General features: G+C 46.9%; 1 protein-coding gene across 4 annotated transcripts in view; it reads left to right on the top strand.

Moving 5' to 3' along the window:
• Positions 1-24,687, top strand: part of dgkzb (diacylglycerol kinase, zeta b) — a 46,616-nt gene that overhangs the window by 3,373 nt on the left and 18,556 nt on the right. For 2 of the 4 annotated variants that reach the window (XM_069685881.1, XM_069685880.1), the window contains exons 1-19: positions 16,222-17,216; positions 18,454-18,562; positions 18,860-18,955; positions 19,179-19,256; positions 19,330-19,386; positions 19,468-19,536; positions 19,621-19,692; positions 19,965-20,081; positions 20,240-20,314; positions 21,347-21,448; positions 21,544-21,626; positions 21,825-21,885; positions 22,653-22,766; positions 22,893-23,033; positions 23,117-23,195; positions 23,486-23,541; positions 23,621-23,683; positions 24,190-24,263; positions 24,459-24,570. In XM_069685881.1, coding sequence (XP_069541982.1) covers positions 16,222-17,216; positions 18,454-18,562; positions 18,860-18,955; positions 19,179-19,256; positions 19,330-19,386; positions 19,468-19,536; positions 19,621-19,692; positions 19,965-20,081; positions 20,240-20,314; positions 21,347-21,448; positions 21,544-21,626; positions 21,825-21,885; positions 22,653-22,766; positions 22,893-23,033; positions 23,117-23,195; positions 23,486-23,541; positions 23,621-23,683; positions 24,190-24,263; positions 24,459-24,570 — 2,553 coding nt within the window. Of the gene's footprint in view, positions 1-16,221; positions 17,217-18,453; positions 18,563-18,859; positions 18,956-19,178; positions 19,257-19,329; positions 19,387-19,467; positions 19,537-19,620; positions 19,693-19,964; positions 20,082-20,239; positions 20,315-21,346; positions 21,449-21,543; positions 21,627-21,824; positions 21,886-22,652; positions 22,767-22,892; positions 23,034-23,116; positions 23,196-23,485; positions 23,542-23,620; positions 23,684-24,189; positions 24,264-24,458; positions 24,571-24,687 lie in introns of those variants that run through there. The other 2 variants (XM_069685883.1, XM_069685882.1) reach the window with 2 other exon arrangements.

Raw genomic sequence — 24,687 nt, 5'->3', positions numbered from 1 at the left:
AAATAAAGAGTGATTAGATGTTCTCACATTTTACAAAGTGGAACCATCAACATTTGGTGTCTTTCTGCCTGAGGAAGAGTTCAACAATCATAAATCTCTTGTGATTATTGATGAATTGTTTGTGTTGTGTCTCTTCAGTTTGTGCGTCCTGCTGCAGCACCACGTTGTGCTGCTCGGGTTCACTGCAGGACCATGACACAGGTCACACAGGTCACAGGTCACACAGGTCAGGTGAGGATCATTCATTTTAAAAATAGATTAACTGTAGAAGTTTCTCTTTCTTCTTTATTTAAAGTTTTTCGGCCCTCATCACTTCCTGTCACATGGTTGGTGATGTAACGGATGTTTTTGTCTGAAGTGCCGCGGTCGGTTGGAATACGATTCAGAGCTGTTTTAATGTTTTATGAGTCAGCTCATCTGTTTCTGTTCGCAGCAGATGGTTTGACATGTTTCTCCTGACGGTCCTGATGGTGCTGGAGTCTTGTTGAGTCTGTGGCTGATGAAACACGAGTCAGAGACGAGCGCGCTCTCTGCAGACCTGTGAAGAACTAAAAAATGACCTGCCACATATAATCAGCGCTCGGTCTGAGCTCTGCACGTGATCACGCGTGAACAGGACATGTACACACATGCAGCGCTCTGATACCGAGTCCATGCGTGCAGCTGGAGGTCACTCTGAGCTGCAGCCTGACTTCCTGTTGGATCTGTGAGTAACATCACTGTGTGGTTGAGTCAGCATGTGTTAATGAGCTGCACATGAAGGAGTCACTCCAGTGCGACGCTCCAACACTGTTTACGTTCTGTAAAGGAGTATTTCTATTTTCACTCCATGTAGGAGGAAGTGACCTGGACGCAGCTGCAGCCACCGCGCGCTGCATCAGAGCGACACAGACCACATCGTGTTAGAGTCAGGAGAGCTCAGCGTGGTGCACTTTGTTTCACTGCAGTGTGTTACACTCAATACAGTTTACTGCTGTACAATACGGACTGCACTGTTCTGTCCTCAGACGCTTCACACTGCTGCCACATTCAGCCCTTCACACATTCTCACACTGATTTAGCTCTGTGCAAATCCACTGATACACTTATCATTCACACACACACACACACACACACTCACACGCAGAGCTTCTGGGAGCAACATGTAAGCTGAGGACCTGGGGATCAAACCGCCGACCTTACGCTTAGAGGGCGACCCACTCCATCTCTGAGCCACGTCTCTCAGCCTCTCTGTAGAGACACCAGTGTCCTACAGAGAAGTGTTGTGCATCACAGTGTCTCACAGGACCGGTCACAGTGAGCAGCAGAGGACAGCAGGCAGCTGTAGTTAGCCTGATAGATACTTTATTAATCCATCCATCATCTACACCGCTCATCCTGTTCAGGGCTGGAGCCAATCCCAGCTGTCATTGGGCAAGAGGCGGGGTTACACCTGGACAGGTCACCTGTCAATCACAGGGCTGACACACAGAGACAGACAACCTTTCACGCTCACACTCACACCTACAGGTGATGTAGAGTCACCACTGAACCTAACGAGCATGTTTAGACTGTGGGAGGAACCACAGAAAGGCCCACTACGTCTGAACTGGGAATCGAACCAGGAACCTTTTAGCTGTGAGGGGGCAGCACCAACCCCTTGCAGCCACTTTATTAATCCTTAACAGGAGGTTACGGTGTCACAGCGGCACTTCAGGACGGTATCAGAGTCCTTCTGTGTGTACTGCAGTACTGTGTGCTGTGAGGGTGCAGCGGTGCAGTGTCGACCTGAACACGCTCCTGTGGGAGTAAAAAGGTAAAAGTGCAGCGTGAAGTTCAGTCAGCTGTTTAATCTCAGTGATCTCAGGAGTCTCTAATTATAGATGCTATTAACGGATTGGACAGCAATTAATTAAACCCGCTCATTTTTAGAGTCTGATGGGAAACGTGTCACTCCAGAGGAGAGGATTCAATCTGCAGGTATCCCAGGACAGGGAGGAGGAGGAGGAGGAGGAGGAGGAAGAAGAGGAGGAGGAAGAGGAGGAGGAGGAATGAGAGGAGGAGGAGAAGGAATGAGAGGAGGAGGATCCAACTCCTGGATCTTGAATCTATTTTAAAATAAATTTGTATGTGAAAAGTAAAAATAATAAATGGAATAAAAATGCTGATAATTACGGCCACTAGAGGTTTATTACTTTAAACATAAATATGGGTCTTAAGCTGTTGGGAGGTTAGAATGTTTCAGCGGCAGCCATCTTGGTTCTTTAACAAAATGCCTTGACGACGCTGAAACAAGCCCCGTTTTAGATACAAGGTTATGATTAGCCCGACATGAACCAGGACAGGTGTAAATCAGCCTGAACGGGAGAGGGACCACCACCCTGACACTTCGTCTTGTCTCCTGTCATATTTATTACGGCCACTAGAGGCCGCCACCTGAATATGGCTCAGAATAAGCTGCACAGACTGTACGGTCGTACATTGTTTGTACAGTTTTGATTATACAGTATGTACAATACTGCCCCTGATCATAATCACAGCGCCACCTTCAGGCCAAAAGTTCTGTACATTAGAAAGATTACAAAGTTGAAGCTTGAATCGCCTTTTTCAAAGGAACCAGACTCCTTTCACAAAACCAGCATTTTCCCCATGGGGTTGCTTGTTCACTTCTGCCTCAGTCTGTTTGTGTTTGTGTTATTGTGTGTTTACAAATACTTTGTTGGATCCAGACTAACCATTTAACAACCCAGAACCCAAAACATATCACAAACAAACTAACAGGTCGAGGCAGCAGTAAGCCAGCAGCTCCTGTGTCCTGTGAGGTAAAATCTGTGCTTTTATGAATGGAGTCTGGTGTGTGTGCAGAGAGCGATGTAACGTCTGTGTGTGGTTAAAACAATCCTCTTCCTCTGTAACAAAAAGGTCTATCTCTGTAGGGATCCTTTCTGTCATGTTGTCACACACTTGCGTACTTCTCCAAAAGCATAGTGTAAAATACAAACTTAATTTAGAAACTCTAACGTTGATAAAAACCCTGATGTGCTGTCGCTGAAGATGTCTCACAGATAGAGAGGATCGTCTTCAGAAGAAGGTCTGTGTGATCTGTGTGGGCTCCTGGTGTGGCCTTTAAAGCTGATGTGAGGCACAGTGGGAGGGTGTGTTCCTGCAGTGACAGGCCTCTGCTCGGAGATGATTTGATTGATTGGACAGATTACTAATTATTGGTCTGTCAGTCACAATCAGGATGAAGAGTGGACCTGCTGCCTGATGCTTCCCTCTCTAACCTGATTACAGCTGCAGCTCCTCTGCAGTCTGTTAGTCACCGACTGAACTGATGCTGAAAGGATCCACACGCTGTTACATCACAAACTCTGCAGGGTCGTGCTGTTTGTAAATGTCTAAATACTTTCTCTGATTTCAACATTTTGATACCAGCAGAACTTCCCGCTCCTCTGTGGGTCTGTAGCTTCGAACAAACAACATGAATCACACTTTTACTTTGCACTTTTAGCCAGCTAGCTTTAGAGTCGTAGGAGTTCCATTAAAAGAGACAGGAAGACCCGCCCAAAGCCAGTTGATTGACAGCTTGGTTCTATAAGAAATTGCTAAAAAGAACAATTGCAAAATAAACACATTAAAATAAACAAATGACCCTAACACTAACACTTATAAATATTCTCGTGTATTTTCAGTTTATCGTTTTGGACCCTGTTGGACCCAAACTGTTCCTGATGAATTGATTGTACTTTGATTAAGAGCTGATTAATAACTCATTAATAACTCTACGATGTTCTCTGAGCTCACATTTAAGTGATTTGATCCGGCCTCGTCCATCAAGCTACTGGATTCACTGAAAATGTGTGTTGGAGATTTATCTGGACAAAGTGTCAACGCTCGTCTGCATCAGCTGTACTTTGTCTTAAACATATCAGCATGTCACATGAGCTGTGTTTAAAGAACCAGTCTGGTGTCGCACATGCTCAGTCATGTCTGTGTAATACAGGCAGAGCAGCCTGTGTCACACTGTGACGTACAAATATAAACATGATGATCACGTTCAGCACAGAAACAACGAGCTGCAGGAGCTGATGAACAAAAGGTTTAAGGCCGTCAGCGTCTCTGAGCGTGAAGAGATCTGAGCATCGTGCTGTGCTGAGGAAGAGAGAGAGAGAGGGAATAAAGAGAGAGAGAGGAGGACCACACTTCTTCTTCTTCTTCTTTTACTTGTTGATGAGTGTTTGTACACACTGTGATACAAAGCTGGGCAGAGGAAACATCAGCCCTTTGAGCCCACGGTCTTTAACTCTTTAGACAGTCTCAGTCTGATGGTGTCACAGTGAGCTCAACTGACACACGCACACACACGCACACACACACACACACACACACACACACACACAGACACACACACACACACACACACACACACACACACACACACACACACACACACACACACACACGCTCAGAACAAATGTTGCTGTCTGAAATGGACCCCTGCTCTTATTCTGTTTCACTGATGCTCATCAGGTCTTACACAGGCCACGCCCCCATCCGTGTTGTCACAGCAGGTCTTTCACCTGTGACAGACGGTCAGGTGTCAGTGATTGAGGCGGGGCCTGAGTGCTCTCTGCTCCGAGTTCTCACAGATCTCTGTCCCGTGTTAGCGCTGACTGAAGATTCGCTTGTTACCAGCTCAAGTTCACTTCCTGTTGTGATGTGTGTTTGTAAATGTGTGTTGTTGAATATAAGGACATTTATTGTGTTGTGACGTGTGTTGTGACGTGTGTTGTGACGTGTGTTGTGACGTGTCTTGTGACGTGTGTTGTGATGTGTGTTGTGTGTTGTGTCGTGTGTTGTGACGTGTGTTGTGTGTTGTGTCGTGTGTTGTGTGTTGTGACGTGTGTTGTGTGTTGTGACGTGTGTTGTGTGTTGTGTCGTGTGTTGTGACGTGTGTTGTGTGTTGTGACGTGTGTTGTGTCGTGTGTTGTGTCGTGTGTTGTGATGTGTGTTGTGTGTTGTGTCGTGTGTTGTGTGTTGTGACGTGTGTTGTGACGTGTGTTGTGTGTTGTGACGTGTGTTGTGTCGTGTGTTGTGTCGTGTGTTGTGACGTGTGTTGTGACGTGTGTTGTGTGTTGTGACGTGTGTTGTGTCATGTGTCGTGTGTTGTGACGTGTCGTGTGTTGTGTGTTGTGACGTGTGTTGTGACGTGTGTTGTGTGTTGTGACGTGTGTCGTGTGTTGTGACGTGTGTTGTGTCATGTGTCGTGTGTTGTGACGTGTCGTGTGTTGTGTGTTGTGACGTGTGTTGTGACGTGTGTTGTGTGTTGTGACGTGTGTTGTGTGTTGTGACGTGTGTTGTGTCATGTGTCGTGTGTTGTGACGTGTCGTGTGTTGTGTGTTGTGACGTGTGTTGTGACGTGTGTTGTGTGTTGTGACGTGTGTTGTGACGTGTGTCGTGTGTTGTGACGTGTGTTGTGACGTGTGTTGTGACGTGTGTTGTGTCATGTGTTGTGACGTGTGTCGTGTGTTGTGACGTGTGTTGTGACGTGTGTTGTGTCGTGTGTTGTGTGTTGTGACGTGTGTTGTGTGTTGTGACGTGTGTTGTGACGTGTGTTGTGTGTTGTGTCATGTGTTGTGTGTTGTGACGTGTGTCGTGTGTTGTGACGTGTGTCGTGTGTTGTGACGTGTGTTGTGTGTTGTGACGTGTGTTGTGTCGTGTGTTGTGTGTTGTGACGTGTGTTGTGACGTGTGTTGTGTGTTGTGACGTGTGTTGTGACGTGTGTTGTGTGTTGTGACGTGTGTTGTGTCATGTGTCGTGTGTTGTGACGTGTCGTGTGTTGTGACGTGTGTTGTGTGTTGTGACGTGTGTTGTGTCATGTGTTGTGTGTTGTGTCGTGTGTTGTGTGTTGTGACGTGTGTTGTGTCGTGTGTCGTGTGTTGTGACGTGTGTTGTGTCGTGTGTCGTGTGTTGTGACGTGTGTTGTGTCGTGTGTTGTGTGTTGTGACGTGTGTTGTGACGTGTGTTGTGTGTTGTGACGTGTGTTGTGTCGTGTGTTGTGTGTTGTGACGTGTGTTGTGTCATGTGTTGTGTGTTGTGACGTGTGTCGTGTGTTGTGACGTGTGTTGTGTCGTGTGTTGTGTGTTGTGACGTGTGTTGTGTCGTGTGTTGTGTGTTGTGACGTGTGTTGTGTCGTGTGTTGTGTGTTGTGTCGTGTGTTGTGACGTGTGTCGTGTGTTGTGACGTGTGTTGTGTCGTGTGTTGTGTGTTGTGACGTGTGTTGTGTCGTGTGTTGTGTGTTGTGACGTGTGTTGTGTCGTGTGTTGTGTGTTGTGACGTGTGTTGTGTCGTGTGTTGTGTGTTGTGTCGTGTGTTGTGACGTGTGTCGTGTGTTGTGACGTGTGTTGTGTCGTGTGTTGTGTGTTGTGACGTGTGTTGTGTCGTGTGTTGTGTGTTGTGACGTGTGTTGTGTCGTGTGTTGTGTGTTGTGACGTGTGTTGTGACGTGTGTTGTGTGTTGTGACGTGTTTTGTGTCGTGTGTTGTGTGTTGTGACGTGTTTTGTGTTGTGTCGTGTGTTGTGACGTGTGTTGTGACGTGTGTCGTGTGTTGTGTCGTGTGTTGTGTCGTGTGTTGTGACGTGTGTTGTGGCGTGTGTTGTGTGTTGTGACGTGTGTTGTGACGTGTGTTGTGTCGTGTGTTGTGACGTGTGTTGTGACGTGTGTTGTGTTGTGTGTTGTGACGTGTTTTGTGTCGTGTGTTGTGACGTGTGTTGTGACGTGTGTTGTGACGTGTGTTGTGACGTGTTTTGTGTCGTGTGTTGTGACGTGTGTTGTGACGTGTGTTGTGTTGTGTGTTGTGACGTGTTGTGACGTGTGTTGTGACGTGTTTTGTGTCGTGTGTTGTGACGTGTGTTGTGACGTGTTTTGTGTCGTGTGTTGTGACGTGTGTTGTGTGTTGTGTCGTGTGTTGTGTCGTGTGTTGTGACGTGTGTTGTGTTGTGTGTTGTGACGTGTGTTGTGACGTGTGTTGTGACGTGTTTTGTGTCGTGTGTTGTGACGTGTGTTGTGACGTGTGTTGTGACGTGTGTTGTGACGTGTTTTGTGACGTGTGTTGTGACGTGTGTTGTGACGTGTTTTGTGTCGTGTGTTGTGACGTGTGTTGTGTGTTGTGTCGTGTGTTGTGTCGTGTGTTGTGACGTGTGTTGTGTTGTGTGTTGTGACGTGTGTTGTGACGTGTTTTGTGTCGTGTGTTGTGACGTGTTTTGTGTCGTGTGTTGTGACGTGTGTTGTGACGTGTTTTGTGACGTGTGCTGTGACGTGTGTTGTGACGTGTGTTGTGACGTGTCTGTGCAGACACACGCGTTGTATCACATGTTGAAGGTTGTTGGACAGCAGAAGGCTGCTGCTGTGTGGAGACAGGACATGGTGCTTTCATGTCACACTAATAGTTTTGGTTCCATATGATCAGACTTTCTGTGTCAGCACGATGTGGCTCAGGAGGTGTAGTGAGAATGTGTTTGATGTGATCAGCGGTGAGACTCATCTGACGTCCTGATGTTGCATCAGAGACACTGAACGTGGCTGCAGCAGGATGTACCCGACCACCAGCCCCGACTTGGAGATGAGGACGCCATCACTTTCCTGCTCAGCCGCTTCTACGCTCACCTGGACAAGCCAGCAAGCCAGTGCTCTCAACACCATCCGGCCAGCTCTGCTGGGTGAGGAGCTGACAGGTGCAGGTGGATGCTCCTCTCGTGTCCTGGATTGTGGACGACCTGACTGGCAGACACACTGTGTGTCAGACACACTGCGGCTCCACAGGGGGCAGTCCTGTCTCCCTTCCTCCCACCCTCTACACCACAGACTTCCACCACAACACAGAGACCTGCCACCTTCTGATGAGTGTACTGCAGCTGGACGTATCGACAGGACTGTGGTGGAAACTTTGTCAGAAGGTGTGAGCAGAACCATCTCCAGCTCAACGTGGCAAAGACAAAGAGCTGATTGTGGATCTGAGGAGGGCTAAGGCACCGGTGACCCCTGTCTCCATCCAGGGGGTCAGTGTGGACACTGTGGAGGAGTTTAGGTACTTGGGGGTGTACTTGGATAATAAACCGGACTGGGACAAGAACACTGACGCCGTCTACAAGAAGGGCCTGAGCCGCCTCGACTTCCTGCGGAGGCTGAGGTCCTTTAACCTCTGCAGGACGATGCTGAGGATGTTCTACGAGTCTGTGGTGGTGAGTGCTGTCCTGTTTGCTGCTGTGTGCCGGGCAGCAGGCTGAGAGTCGCTGACGCCAACAGACTGAACAAACGGATCCACAAGGCCGGTGACGAGGCGGGGGTGGAGCTGTGGTGTCAGACAGGAGGACGCTGTCCAACTGATGGCTTATCTTGGACAATGTCTCCCACCCGCTCCATGACGTGCTGGTTAAACACAGAGCACGTTCATTCAAAGACTCCCATGATGCACCACAGAACGCAACAGGAAGTCATTCCTGCCTGTGGCCATCAGACTCTATAACTCCTCCCTGTGAGTGCCTGACACTCAGACTTCAAACTGTGCACTGAACTTACTCTTGTTTTGTATTGAACTTTCTTCTGGCAGTTATATGTGAATGAGCCCAGAGCCGTACATGTCTCATACAGGTCTCTGTGCTTCTCTGTGTCAGAGCAGCTGTAACACCTGAGACACCTGAACAAGAAGCTCCAAACGGGCCGCGCGGCACTCGAGGTCAGAGAGCGGACTGACCCTTTAATGTGTTTTCATAAAGAAGTTTCAGGTCAGAAAACAAGCCAGCGAGAATCTGTGAAGTGAAGGTGTGTGTGTGTGTGTGTGTTTGTGTGTGTGTGTGTGTTGCAGCTATATATGGAACTAGGCTACAGCTTCGTCCAGTTTTAGACCCTCAGAGGAAACAGAAACATCTCAGAGAGTCAGAGACGATGTCAGCAGCTCGTTTACGCTCTGAACCATCAGACAGATTCATGAGGTGAAACCTGAGCGAGCGTGTGTGTGTGTGTGTGTGTGTGTGTGTGAGGACCCAGGGATTACACAGACCCACTTCCTGGGCTATCTTTGTCACTTACTTGCCCTGTTTCTATAAATAGTCTGGTCCAGGAGAGACTCCGACTCTCAGGGAGGTGGAGGAGGTGGAGAATGAGGAGGAGGAGGATGAGGAGGAGGAGGAGGAGGAGGAGGTTTACCAACTAGTAAAAGAGAGAGAGAGGGCGCTGGGTAAAGAGCTTCTCCTTCTTTGGAGGAGCAGAGGAGTGCAGGAGGAGGGAGAGAAGCAGATGATGAGAGATGAAGTAAAAGAGAAGAGATGTCGGGAGGAGGAGGAGGCGTGATGGAGGAGCTGTGATGGAAGAGAGAAAGCTGGATGATTAGGAAGACAAGAAGAAGCAGAGGTCAAAGGTCAAATGTGCAGCAGAACATCCTGCCTATAAAGTGTAATTTAAATTGCTGGGTGCAGTAATGGATGTGACCAGCAGAGGGCAGCACAGACGTTATCGTCACCTGAGCTTTAAAGACAGAGATGTTGTGGTGACTCGGGGACACTCATGTCAGCTTTCACACTTCCTGCAGGTTCAGTGATCTTAGCATCAGTGTGAGTATCAGTGGTGTCACGAACTGGCAGCAGGAAGCCGTCTGATCACATGTATTCGTCAGATTTGTCTGACTGTCGCTGACCGACCAAATTAAGTAATTAGTTTATTTGTCTCTCTGTGGCTCTGAAAACTGATCCCTCACTCTCTCCGGCTCCACGATCACTTTTCGTCTCGGTGAAAGCGGAGCGGCGTCAAAGCTCAGAGGCTCCCTGCAGACTCTGTGGCCGAGCTGGTTTCATGTTCATGGTTTGATCTGAAGTCACTGGTGTGTGCAGAAAGTGAGAGAGGTGAGTCTACTGCTGCATCCATCTGTTTACTGTGTTACAGAAATATACAGAGATGAAGAGTCCCTAAAGTACATAAAAATAGGACCCAGGTTTAAACACTTTGAAATAGTTTGTGAGTCATGTTTCTCTGTCAGTGAGGCGGTGCTTGTGGGTGGACGCTGGTTCTAAGTACCTGACCAGGTCAGTCTGACGGCTGAGATCCAACCAGGACAGGAGCTGCTGATCTTTTAAGCCTCTTGCAGGTAATCAGTCACTGTGAGAACCACAGAAGAAGAACTCTTCATTTCAAAGAGGAAACAACACAGGAAGTCAAACACGTCACAGTGGTGTCAGGCCCAGTCCCAATCTCCACACTCACAGACTCACAGACTTTGAGGTGCGTTCCCGCTGCGTGTGTGTGAGTGCTTGGTGCTGTCCCACTGTGAGGTCGCAGAGTGTGTGAGGGCTCTGATGCCGACTTTTTAACGCCAAAGTACGGACTTTCCGTGAGTCCGTATATCTGCAGACTTTCCTGTGGGACTTACCCAGAGTTCATAGCGAACCTGGTGATGTATGCAAACCCCCACTGCATGTAACAAATGTTTGTAAATTGAAGTCGTATTCAATAAAGTTTTAACAAATGTAAACAATGCGAGCGTGGACGGTGATGGGAACCGCAAATATGTTTATCTGTAAGTGACAACAATTAAATATTTGCAAATGATGAACATGAAGGCCTTTCTGACTTCTGTTTGTTAAATAAAACTGATCTGATCTTAAAATATGTAAAGACTGTCAGACACACACACACACACACACACGCACACACACACACACACACACACACGCACACACACACACACACACACACACACGCATGCACGCACACGCACGCACACGCACACACACACACACACACGCACACGCACACGCACACGCACACGCACGCACACACACACACACGCACACACACACACACACGCACACACACACATGCACACACACACACACACACGCTGCAGGTCGGCTTTTTTCTTATTAGATTTAATGGCCTGTCTGGTTTCCAGGTAACGTGTGGCGCCATGATCGTGTACCCTCACACACTCACGATCACACTTTCACTGTCTGTGCTTTGGAGGGTTGGACCAATCGAGCACCTTGTCAGGTGTCTCTGAGTCAGCGTGACAAAACATTTCTCACTTTTTTCTCCTGCGAGGGAAAACAATTAAAATGCATTTTCTCAGCTGTCACAATGTTTTGTGTCCCTCTCTTGGCTCTCCCTTCCTATTGGACGGATATATTTAGTGTAATATTTGTATTTGGTATGAAATGTGCCAATAAATAAAGTTTGTTGTTGTCCTGCTGCAACACCTGACCTCCTGTCTGATCAATAAAAGCTGATCTCATCTGCAGTTTAATTGATGGTCAGATGAATCTTTATCTGCAGCTCCCTCAACAGCAGCAACAGAAGCTGGCAGCAGAGTGGTCACTCATCTATGGAGTCAGAAAGGTGCCATTAAAAATACATCTGTCAAATAAATAATAAATCTAATTAATACAAACTAGAAATAAGTGGAAATAGACAAAGTATTAAACAGTAATATTAATAAGCAATTTCATGTAATTGATCACAGGACAGTTTGATTAAGCTGAAGGAATCGATTACTCAGCCTCGACAGGAAGGACGGAAACCTGAAGGGATACGAAAAATATAAGTGAAAAAAATATATTTATAATTATAGAATAAGTAAATGTTTAGGAAAATACATTATATGAAGGAGGGAATAATTTCTACATTTTGTTTTTAAATTGAGGTATTTCTCTTCATTTATTTACATTTTTCACTTTGTTATTTTTTACATCTTTTATATCTTTCTACACTTTATTGACGTATTTATTTTTTCTTATTATTATTTTTATGTTTTTTTCTGTATATTTCTACATATTAAATTCACCTGTTATTTTTATTATTACTTATTTTTCTTGTATAGATTTTTTTTTGTCCATATTTTTTATTTCTTCATTCCTTAAATTTATAGTTGTTTCTCAATATTTCACATATTGAAAATGTAGTTACATATTTTTAATTTTTATATTTCATTATTATTATTATTGTTATTATTATTATTACTTATATATGTTTAAAATTCACCAAGTTATTCATCTTTACATTCACACAGCTTTTTTCTTTTTTACAGATTTATTTTTTTTAATGGCCCTCGTAGGACTCCGTACTAGTTAGCCACATTAACACAAATATGTTGAATCAGTGTTTCAACAGATCGATTGTTCTGTTTCAGAGAAACTTAAGACCTGATGGGAACATAAATCACGTTATCAGAGATCACGTTTGTTCACATTAACATGCAGCCTCACTTCCTGTTTTTTATTGTAGTTTAATCAGAACCATAATGCAGCAGCGCCTCGAAGCCTTGAAGTGCTAATGAAGAGTATTCTGGGATGTTGGAGAGGTTTCGGCAGCTCCATTCATCTTCAGACGAGCTGAATTACAAAAGGTGGAGCTGCTCATCCTCAGAGGGTGAGCTGATCCTGGAGCAGCTCGGTCCAATTTAAAGCAGAGACTCGGACCTGAAGCTGCTCTCAGATCAGATTCATCCTCTGTGTGTGAAGAGTTATTTTAAATCAGCAGCTTAGTCTCTCTCTCTCTCTCTCTCTCTCTCTCTCTCTCTCTCTCTCTCTCTCTCGCCCCTCTGCCTCTCTCAGTGTGCTCTTCCTCTCCGTCCATCAGGACTGACTGACGCTTCCTCTCAGGTTGTATTAAGCTAAGCTAAGCTCATCTCTTCCCTTCTTTCTTAGTTTCTTCATGTTTCTGTAGTTTTTTATGATCTGGACCACCTCACGTGCTCTCTCTCTCTCTCGCTCGCTCTGTGCTTGTCCTGTGGTGACCTCTCTGTTAAATTACTGAATGAAAGAGATTACACTTCTGAGCTCGTGCCACCGGCCACATGATGCAAGTCAGAGTTTGGTTTAGGATGTTACAGGTGTTCTTGTTCCTCTTTTCAACAGGTTAAAACTGTGTTCCAATCAATCAATACTTCTGCTTATAATATACCAGATTATTTGCTTTATTATTTGCTTTCTTTCTGCTTTAAAAGTTTTATTTATCAAATGTTGTCTGAATCCAAACACAAGAGCAAGCGAGCAAAGACACTTTGTGTCAGTCTTAGTTCTCTGAGTTAGGAGTTGTTTTAGGGTCAAACCCAGATGACAGAATTCTGATTGATTTTACACTCACACTTCCTGTTTAGTCCTTTTATGGGCATTCCCCTTTTGACAGGAAGCGTGTTTCTATCCACATTTGCACATAGGAAACCTGCTTTCCTGCCTTGAATCAACGCTACAGTTGGCAGTCAGTTCACCATCTTTGATTGTGTTGGAACCAGAAGTGACCATATATGGAGGGTGTAAGAGATCTGCAAACGTGAGGTTCTCAGCTTGAGCTAGCTTGGTTAGCAGGGTGTACTGTTTCTTTAAATACTGTTTGTTTATGTTAGTTACTATGTTAACTTGAAGTTACCGTAGCGACGTAACAAGGTCAGGTCATGGTCAGAGTTTGGACACTATGGTTTTATTTCTGCTGCACGTGTGACGGACGTTTGAGTGGCCCTGCGTATAAACGAGTCCTGTTAGCAGCTCTACTGACCCGTGGAGACTGTGTGATTAGCTGAGATGCTAATTTTGGCTGGCTTAAAAGAGGCTGTTAAACAAGAGCAAACCTGTCACTCACAGGTAGCCCCGCCCTAACCCCTCCCCTCCTCCTGGTCTGTGTGACTCTCAATGGGAGCATCAGTGACTAAATGAACATCATGCTGTGTTGAAGAAGACTTGAAACTAGAGACTGAGACCATAAAGTCATCAGGAACATGTTTACTGAGGGAATACATCAGGAGAGGAGGAGGAGCATGTTCTCATAGACTTCTATAGGATCAGACTTTAGTAAAGTCACTCTCTGCTGGACGTTACAAAGAACAGAACTGAACTTCCACCAGATGCACTCGACTGATGCTGATGTTGACCAATAATAAATATCTTTATATGATATAATTCATTATGAAGTTGTTATTGAACATGGTTGATCTACTGGATGTGAAGCCATCATGTTAATTAGTGACTTTGTTGTTGGTGTGGTCATGTTCAGTGTAACAGAGTGATACAGTCAGTGCACCTGTCTTCTTCATAATGTCAGAGCAGGTGTCCCACTGACTCACAGTGTGATCCGGATCTGTGGCCGTCTCCGGCACTGGATCCTAAAGAGGCCCGGTTTAATGGATCTATTTAATCTGTTCAAACTGTGGGCACGCCCCGCAGACGGGTCAGAGGAGCTGGTGATAATGTGCAGAGTGCTGAAACTGTCTGAAGCAGCTGCTCCTCAGTTCAAACTGAGCCTCACGCTTTAACAGACATGTTTTAATCACAGCTCAGAAACGAGACGTTACTGAGAGACTGTTTGTTACTGACGATTTCACATGAGAGGGCGTGTCGGCGTACTGAATATCATCAAGGCTGTGAACCGGTCACGGCCACACGGCCGCAGGCTCCAGGTACATTAACCCCCGGTGTTCTGATCTGTGTTGGTCTCCTCTGTGAGACAAACGGCTGGTCATTGGTTCTCTGTTTGTTTACATGTGGCAGCAGTTCATCAGTCTTCAGCAGTCCGTCTGCTGCTGTTTGTCCAGCCGACAGCAGCATCCTGCTCAGCAGGCGTGTTTGTTCTGCTGCTGGTGTCACACTGCAGTCTGCACACACACTCTGATAACACTCAGATATCCTCTGACATAATGAGCAGGATCATTTTAACTCTTATGAGGCAGCAGAAATGATCAGTTCCATCATCGTGTCACAGAAGGCCCCCTGCGCTTATGAAAGAAGGATGAGAGAACACGACACAGGACAGGATCAAGACATGATGAGATGCGCCTTTATCTTCTACTGTAACAATAACTAAGCTGTGTTAGTGTCTGCCCTACAGGTGCATCATACCTGAGACACTCAGGTAGAGTGCTGAGCGTCAGGTTACAGGTGTTGAAAGGTCTGATCAGAAGGTAACCTGAGATGTGTGATTGTCTGCCAGTCAGACAGGTACAGTTACAGGTGATGCTGTTACAGGTGAGGCTGCAGAGTGAAAGTGAGGAGGAAGTGCTATAAATAGAGAGGTTTCCCTGCAGGTGTTCTGTGGGTCACTAATCTGCTGCTGGCCGCTCAGACGCTGATAATCAGACAACAGGTACGTCTCCTCATGAAGGGCCGCTCGCGTCACGTCCTGCTGCTAAGCTGTGTTCTCTGACCCAGTGACCCCGAACATACAGCAGGGATCACAGTGAGAACACTATAATTAAACCTCATACAGGCCATACACTGTAAACACTTTATTATCAGTATCTTATTATTCTGTCAGAGTGAGAGGAGAGAGGAGCTGCTGCTGCCTGTCGTCACACACTCATTACTGCTGTCATGTTTTTGTTTGGCGGGCGAGACGCCAGCAGGTAGCCTTGGCCTTAATTATTGTCTCTTCCTGTTGTCGTGCTGCTCCCCCTGTGGAGTACCCCCCCCCCACACACACACACACGCACACACACACACACACACGCACACACACACACACGCACACACACACACACACACACACGCACACACACACACGCGCACACACACACGCACACACACACACGCACACACGCACACAAACACACGCACACACACACACACGCACACGCACACACACACACACACACACGCACACACACACACACACACACACGCACACACACACACGCACACACACACACACACACGCACACACACACGCGCGCACACACGCACACTTTTCCTCTGGGTGTTTAATAATTGATGTGTCTCTGTCGGGTTAAAACAGTGATGATGTGTCAGAAACACGTTTACAGAGTGTGGTGGTCCAGTAGTTTTATAGAGAGCCAAAGTTATGACATCACTTCCTGTTTAGTCTCTGTTCTGCTGGCGTCTTAAGTCATGCAATCTCTCATTCCACATTTCATCTTTCTTCTTGTTGTTCACCTTCCTAAGACCAACCAGCTCCAGCAGCTGATGAGGTGAAACAAAAACTACAACTCCCACGAACATTCACCAGCGCAGCAGCATTCACGTCTTTGTTATTGTTTGTGTCCAGGAAGTGAAAGTTTCACTTCGGCTCGCTATAAATCTGAAAATTGAAATCAGTCAATCAATAAATCAATCAGTCTTCTGAGTTTTCACTTCCTGTTTTGTTGATAGAATATCCCAAACCTCGGCTCTGCACCCCCCCGCTAACTACTTTTTGCACCCAACAGCCAGAGAGGAGCATTTCAGAAGGCCGCGCCTCTCTTCCACCATCATGGACACTTTTTTCCGCCGTCACTTTAAGAGGAAGGAGGCCGCTCTGCAGGTGGACGTAGAGGGCAAGGCCTGCCACCAGCGGAGGCCCAGTGTGGCCGTCCCGACTAGCAAGGCCCGTCGGAGGTCCAGCGCCGGGTTGCCTTCCTCCACCCTTTCCCAGCGAAGACGCTCCAGTGTCCAGCTGCCAGGGGGGGTGCCAAGTGCAGGAGGGGGGCGTCTGGCAAAGTCGTCCAGAGACAAAAGGTGGACAGGACACGCTCGCAGGCGCTCCAGCACCACCACCCCCAACGTCAACCCTAGGTTCGCAGTGTGCAGGAAGAAGGTGGGGAAGCTTCGGACCATCGACACCCACCTGCTGGGGCCGTCCATGCTGCTGGCCAGTCTCATCCAGATGGCCGAGGAGGAGGAAGAGGAGGGCATGGGGGCGGAGCTGCCAGCCGGAGAACAGCAGGTGGAGGTGAGGGGCGGGGTCAACAACAGGAGGAGGATGTTTTCACGCTCCAGCAGCCTCCACTCAGACGGTGATGACAGCAGCGATTATTCAACTGCCAACAACAGCCAATCAGAGGACAGTCAGCTGTCAGAGGCGGAGCAGCTGGAGGAGGAGGAGGATGACACCTCCCGGTCTCTGGATCATCACTTATGCTCCTCTGCCGCCCTGGAGGTGATTAGAAGAAGTCCTAAGCCTCCCTCAACGTCCCGGCCCCTGATCAGGGCCCCTCGATGCCTCCGGAGGAACTCGTCTCAGGTGTTTTTGGGAGACTCTGCTCCCTACAGCCGCTACCGTGCCTCCAGCCAGAGGAAGAGGAGGAGGATCTCCACCATCTCCAAGGCTGGGAGCCCCTGGCCAGGAAGAGGCCCCCCGCTGCCAAGCCGCAAGAGTTCGGTCTACTACCTCAACCACCCGGCCTTCTACAGGGGCCCCGGAGCCCTGAGCCCACTGGGGGGCCACGGCTACGACGTCCACCTGGAGAGCTGGAGTAGCTTCCTGCTGTATGTAGTTCTCGATGTCCACAATGATGGCTGTTGGCAGAGCTGACATAGTAAAGCAATCTGTAGCTGCAGTTGTTCCTAACTAAACACCCACAGCAAATCATCCGTCTGACCTCGTCCTTACATTCTGTGTTACATTCTTTAATATGCAGCAACATTTTCTAACTCTGTCCTGAAGAGGACGCACACTCACCCCGATCGTTACCGTCGTCTGATCCTTCAGTGATTGTTTGAAACACGTTAAAGTCTACAAGAAACTACAACCCTTCTAAAAGTAACAGACATCCAGTTAGTAGTTAGCTAAATGTTACAGAAAATAGTTAAGCTCATAGTTAGCTTAAAGTAACTAACAGTTAATATAGATGGCTAAAAGTAAGGGATAAACAGTGAAAGCAGTTAGCTTAGCAACAGATTAACAGTTATAACAAAGGGAATATTTGGTGAGCTAGCGTACGAGGGGAGCTTGAGCTCTTCTGACAGGGCTGTTCAAGTATTCCAGGTAACGGTTGGGTAACATTTTTAGCTTCTCCTCCTCTCCTGAGCGTGCTGCCTGCCACAGAACGCTTTAAGCATCGTCTAAATAACCTCGTGTTACATCATCAGGCTACAGCTCCATCTGAGGGATGTTTTCATGTCTGGATCTTCATGTTATTCTTTTTGCAGCATCTTATAAGATGCTTAACACACTTTAAATAAGTGGGACATTCTGCTGCAGACACAAATACTCTCCATGGAGCTGCAGCTCATTAGCAGCTTTCACTAACAATGACATGACTGACTCACGGGGAGAATCCTGGTCACAGCACCGCAGCTCTGTTGCTAAGGTTAACGGTGACTGGGTCTCACAACAAAGAAACATAGAGGACATGATGAAAAATGCATTTCATTAACTGCTTTGTATTGACTGCAAGTGTCTGATGAAATTATCCTGCTCACCTAAAATATTTATTTATATTTGGCTTCAGGCAGCAGAATCACCTCTGACCAGCTGCTTTCATCAGACTGAGGTTTGAATCAGCTGCTTACATTAATCAGCGAGGAGAAGAAGCTACTTTCTGGCCATCAGGGAACTTAAAGCTGATTTTCTCTGTTAAACTATTCCAGATCGTAGACAGGACCCTGCAGATGTTTGAAATGAACACATTATTTGCAGGGAGCGTAAAACATGAACAAAAAAAATGTAATAAATAAACTTTGATCTGTTTCCTTCAAAGCTCCTCTCCTCTTGTGGTTTCAGGAAAGCTCTTGCAAAGTCAGGCCTGCAGCACTCGACGGCTCAGCCCAACGTCCTGACGTCCGGAGAGACCGACCCGCTGCAGGAGCCCAACAGCATCGTCGACTGGAGCGTGAGTCACCGTCATCATGTGTTAACAAACGAACCAAGTAACCGGAAAGCAGACGATGATGAGATACAGATACAACGATCAATGCTTTATTGTCAGACCAAGTCTGAAATGTGTCTTTGTCTTTAAATGATTGCAGGTCTCGTCTCACTCTGAAGGGTTACCCCCTGCTGTACATAATAACGGGCCGTGTTTTATGTAGTTTAGAATTTGTCTTTGTATCGACTCTGTGGAACGAGAGACTGAAATCCTCTTGACTTCCTGCTGTCAGATGTTTTTCACATGTCACTGGTGTTGCAGGATAACGCCCTGTTCGGGGACCACATCTGGTTTGAGACCAGTGGTTCTGGAGACTTCTGTTATGTTGGGGAGCAGTACTGCATCGCTAAATCACTGGTGAGTCACAGCGCCCCCCTGTGGTGCTTAGCTAACTGTGTATCTGTGACTTTTAACTTTGTCTCTGCTTTGTCATTATTTACTTTACGTTAGCGGAGGCCAGACTTCCCCCCCATTAAGCAAACAAAAACAACACAATAACCGTCCCACTTTTTCGGACCCCCCTCCCCCGTCTTAATTAATAAAAGAATCAATCAGTTAATAAAACTGTTGTTTTGTGCAGCAAAAGTCAGTGGCGAGGAAGAAGTGTGCTGGCTGTAAGATCTCGGTGCACACCATGTGTATGGAGCAGCTGGAGAAGGTAAACTCTGACTGACAGCTTCACTGTGACGTTTTTATCCTTCATCCTCACAGACTCTCGTCTCTCTGCTCAGATTAATTTCAGGTGCAAGCCGTCGTTTAGGGAACCAGGATCTCGAGCTGTCCGAGAGGTACGTCTCATTTCAGTTCGTCTGTGAGGATCTGAACCAAACATGAATAAAACTGTTCATCAAATCTCTGTTGTGTTTCAGCCCAACGTGGTGCGACACCACTGGGTGCACAGGAGGCGTCAGACAGGGAAGTGTCGACAGTGTGGGAAGGTGAGCCTCCGTCAATCCCTCCTTTTATTCTGAAAGGATGCAGAGACAGAGAGCTGACTGAGTCTCTTATTTTATCACCTGCAGGGATTTCAACAGAAGTTTTCATTTCACAGCAAAGAGATCGTTGCCATCAGCTGCTCGTGGTGCAAACAGGCCGTAAGTCACTTCCTGTCAGTGTTTTAGTGTCACAGTGATGTCACTTCCTGTCAGTGTTTCAGTGTCACAGTGAGGTCACGTCCTGTCTGTGTTTCAGTGTCACAGTGATGTCACTTCCTGTCTGTGTTTCAGTGTCACAGTGATGTCACCTCCTGTCTGTGTTTCAGTGTCACAGTGAGGTCACGTCCTGTCAGCGTTTCAGTGTCACAGTGAGGTCATGTCCTGTCAGTGTTTCAGTGTCACAGTGAGGTCACTTCCTGTCTGTGTTTCAGTATCACAACAAGGTGACGTGCTTCATGCTGCAGCAGATTGAGGAGTGCTGCTCTCTGGGAGCTCACGCTGCCGTCATCATCCCTCCTACCTGGATCATCAGGGTGCGCAGAACACAGGTACGCTCAAAAGGCTATTCCTGTCAAATTGAAGAGAATTAAACAAAACATGATGGTGCTTCGCTCGATGTCTGCTGGGGTTTGGGTGTTTTGGATCCTCACACTGTAAAAAAATCTCGTATAACCACTGATGTTGTTGTGTTTCTCCCTCTCTGCAGACGTCTCTAAAGTCCAGTAAAAAGAAGAAAAGGACGTCGCTGAAATGCAACAAGTCAAGCAAGAAGGGATCAGAGGTGAGAAAATGATGACATAAACGCAACAGGTTGTTAAGGAAATCTGAAGCCAAACATTTTCACATGATATGTTTGACCAAAAGCAAAGCCTGTCTGTGTTAAGATTCTGCTGATGATGTCCACCACGAGAGGACGATTCTGCTGAAGTCCTGACGTTGCATCAGACATGTACCAACCAAACCCCATTCAAAAAACAGTCATTTTAAAGTTGTTTCTTGTCGTCTTGCAGACAGACCTGACAGAGCATGACCTCAGACCTTTCACAACCCTGCATCCTGATGTAGTTCTCTCAGCATCCTGATGTAGTTCTCTCAGCATCCTGATGTAGTTCTCTCAGCATCCTCTCAGCCTGTTTATTGTCATTAAGTCTCAGTAACATCTGTTTGTTGTGGCTTCATAGCGCTGTAGTGAGACAGATCTCAGCCCACCTGTGACTTGCTAGATGCAGTGAAACTGTCACTCAGCGGAGATAGATGGACAGGCGCTCCACAGCTGAAACAGGACGCCGGTAGTTGGTGTCCATCAGAGAAATCCTGGTACTGATCCGAGCTAACAGCTCATCACACTGGGCACTGGTCAGCCTGAAGGAGCTGGAAGCAGCAGGAGAGTTCATCAGACACAGCTCAGGAGGAGGAGGGAGGTTAACCAGCTGTGAGAGGACAGGAGACGTTATGAACACAGACAGGATGGTTTCTTGATGTCTCTGTTAGGCAGAATTAATCTCTTGTGAGACACAGAAGCCCAAAATTGGCTTTGCTTTCGGTCTAATGAAGGTTAATTAGCTGAGATAAGGTTATGAGGCAGAGTGCAGCCACACTTGTAAATGTGTCAGCCTCGTGGATGTTTATTCTCTACTCTGCTCTCTCGCTCTCTCTCTCTCTCTCTCTCTCTCGCTCTTTCTCTCTCTCTCTCGCTCTTGCTCTCTCTCTCTCTCTCTCTCTCTCTCTCTCGCTCTCTCTCTCTCTCTCTCTCTCTCTCTCTCTCTCTCTCTCTCTCTCGCTCTCTCTCTCTCTCTCTCTCGCTCTCTCGCAGCTCCAAGATGGCCGCTGGAAGCCCTTCCTGGTGAAGCCCCTCCCCTCTCAGCTGATGAAGCCTCTGCTGGTGTTTGTTAACCCAAAGAGTGGAGGAAACCAGGTAGTGAAATGTTCCTGTTTGCTGAAAGTGTAATCGGCCCCCACAGTGTAGGTTTGCAATCAGCTGAAACTTCTCACCTTTTCTTTTACTTCCAGGGAGCAAAGATCATCCAGTCGTTCATGTGGTACCTGAACCCTCGGCAGGTGTTTGACCTGACGAAGGGAGGGCCCAGAGAGGGGTAAGCTGCAGCCTTAAACTCACACCTGAACATCACAGTGGTTGTTAGTGTGCAACATTATATCTTGGACAGCACATATTTGAGCTGCTCCCTTTAGCTCCTGTTCTCTCCAGCGTTTCTCTGCCTGTTTAGATTTGACCAAAGTTTCGGTCTCAGTGTAAATCTCAGTCTGTGAGCGTTTCTTTGTGTTTCCTGCAGGTTGGAGCTGTACGCCAAGGTGCCCAACCTGAGGATCCTGGCCTGTGGGGGAGACGGGACAGTGAGTACAACTCTATTAACCACACACTGTTTAACACGTACAACACTTTGTGAGGGAGACTTCCTGATGAATTGTCCATTATCAGGAGTTTTTGGATGACGTTGAGGCTAAAACTTTTCATTTTGTCTGAATCAAAAGTTTTCAACAAGCATCTGAGGGTCTGACTAACACCTGAAGAAGTCATTCCCATCCTATGGTGCTCAATGCAATGGAAATGTTGCTCACTACTCCAGTAAATAGAACGGGTCTTGGATACTGGAGCTGAGTTGTCTGCTCAGCTCATAGAAGGCTTCAGCTCAGCTATTAGCCAGAATGCTAAGGGTATGCTAACGGATTCAGAGTGAATAACATTAGGGACAGTTGACATACAGTAATATTATGAGACAGTATGTTAAACAACAAGACTAGCTAGCTAACAACATGAAGAAATATTCGGCCATGTTTCCTGACGGCCATGATTAGAGGGGCAGTGTACTTCCTGCAGCTACACTGCCCCGATGATGTTTACGTGTTCTGTGTTCTGTGTTGGACTCTGTGTTGTGGTTGGTGCCAGATAATTGTTGAAGTTTGCAAACTCAAGCTAACATTAGCATTGTTAGCGCTGCAGGGAGCTGTAGAGACGTGTAGTTCGGAAGCGCTTGTCCTTCACTTAGAAATCAGTCCTCAGGTTGGCAACAGAAGGACGCTTCATTTATCAGTAAAGACATGCTTACACATTGGCAATACAAAGTGTGTGTGTGTGTGTGTGTGTGTGTGTGTGTGCTCAGGTCGGCTGGATCTTGTCAGTGTTGGACGAGTTGAATCTCCGCCCTCAGCCCCCTGTGGGCATCCTTCCTCTGGGGACGGGCAATGACCTGGCCAGGACCCTCAACTGGGGAGGGGTGAGTCTTACAGCTCATGAACAGAAAATAAAACCTCACACAGGTGATCTACTGACACACACAGGTGTTGTTGCTGTTAACGCCACAGACATGATAACAGGTCAGATATAAATGCTCCTCTCTCAGGGTTACACTGACGAACCCATTACAAAGATCCTCTCTCACGTCGAGGACGGGAACGTCGTCCAGCTGGACCGCTGGAACCTGAACGTGGAGTCGAACCCAGAGGCCCGACCCGAGGACCAGGACGAGCACCAGACGGACAAGGTGAGTCAGCGTGTCGCTGGTTTCTACTCTCACCTGCAGAAACCATCTTTAAACCTCCTGTCCGTCTGCTTCCTGTTTCTCAGCTTCCCATCGACGTCTTCAACAACTACTTCAGTCTGGGCTTCGATGCTCACGTCACTCTGGGCTTCCATGAATCCAGAGGTCAGTTCACACACACACACACACACACACACACACACACACACACACACACACCCTTCAAACATAAATATGGCATTGAAATGATTTTCACTGGACACCAAACGTATCTTGTATCTTCCTTGTGTATTCTGAGTGTGTAGTTAGACCAGCTGTTTTTGTTCTTATCAGAGACCTGGTGCTGTGAACAAGCTGACAGCCTGTCCTCGCCTCGTTGTTTCATTCAGATTCAGTCTGTTATTATTCTGTTCTCTAAGTCTGTATGAACAAACTGTCTCTGTTTGTGTTTCCAGAGGCTAATCCAGAGAAGTTTAACAGCCGCTTCAGGAACAAGATGTTTTATGCAGGGGTGAGTGTCACTGATGTGTTTTCTTTGTCCTCTTTCCTCTCTGACGTGTCTGTAACCATCACCTGTCTGTGTGTTTCAGACGGCCTTCTCTGACTTCCTCAGTGGGAGTTCCAAAGACCTTGCCAAGCACATCAAAGTGGTGGTGAGTCGAGGATTTAAAGGAACACACTGTCGCCATCGTCTTCCTCTTTAATAAACCATAATAACATGATTATTATGTGTCCGCTGTAAGTCAGGTAAATGAGTAAATCAAATATCAGAGTAAATCAGAGTTTACAGACAAACCGATCAAATCTCCGTCAGTGCGGTCGATGACTTCCTGTCTGTGGCTCTCAGCTCTGAACACACTCGTTCACACCATCCCGTCTGCAGCTCAGATAATCTTCCCCTCACCTTATATGTTGGTTTATGAAGTTGCTACGTGAAATACTTGTGATCTATTATTACCTTTTTTTTTTAACTTTGTGATTATTAATAAATGTAAACAGGTTGCACAGCTGTCTCTGATTACAAAGTGGTCCTTAGCAGGTGAAGAAGAGAAGTGACGCTGACTCTGTGACTGATATAAAAACAGAACATTAAACATGTCAGCACTCTGTGTTCAGTCCGTGTACGTGTTCTGATCCAGTGTGTGGTGTCTCTCCTCAGTGTGACGGTACAGACCTGACCACCAAAGTCCAGGAGATGAAGCTGCAGTGTTTGCTCTTCCTCAACATCCCCAGGTACACCAAGCAGGAAGTAAAACAAACACACCTTTGTCTGTTCACGTTTTATCTTTATAAAATGTAAAAGACAATGTTTACGTTTACTTCACTTTAGAATCAGAGTTTCCTCCTTGATTATGAAGACGTTTAGCATCAGCTATCAATACATCATCAGCTGTACAGGTGTGTCAGTAACAGGTGTGTGTCCTGCAGGTACTGTGCAGGCACGACGCCGTGGGGTCACCCCAGCGAGCACCAGGACTTTGAACCACAGCGTCATGACGACGGCTGCATCGAGGTCATCGGGTTCACCATGACGAGTCTGGTGAGCTCTCAGCTGTTCTACACACCACATGACTACTACCTGTGTGTTACCTGTGTGTTACCTGTGTGTTACCTGTATGTTACCTGTATGTTACCTGTGTGTTTACCTGTATGTTTA

The sequence above is a fragment of the Semicossyphus pulcher genome, unplaced genomic scaffold (genome assembly GCF_022749685.1).
Source record: "Semicossyphus pulcher isolate SPU_LCO1_2020_fin unplaced genomic scaffold, fSemPul1.0.p SCAF_8, whole genome shotgun sequence".
NCBI lineage: Eukaryota > Metazoa > Chordata > Actinopteri > Labriformes > Labridae > Semicossyphus > Semicossyphus pulcher.
This window is presented reverse-complemented; position numbering and strand designations above follow the sequence as displayed.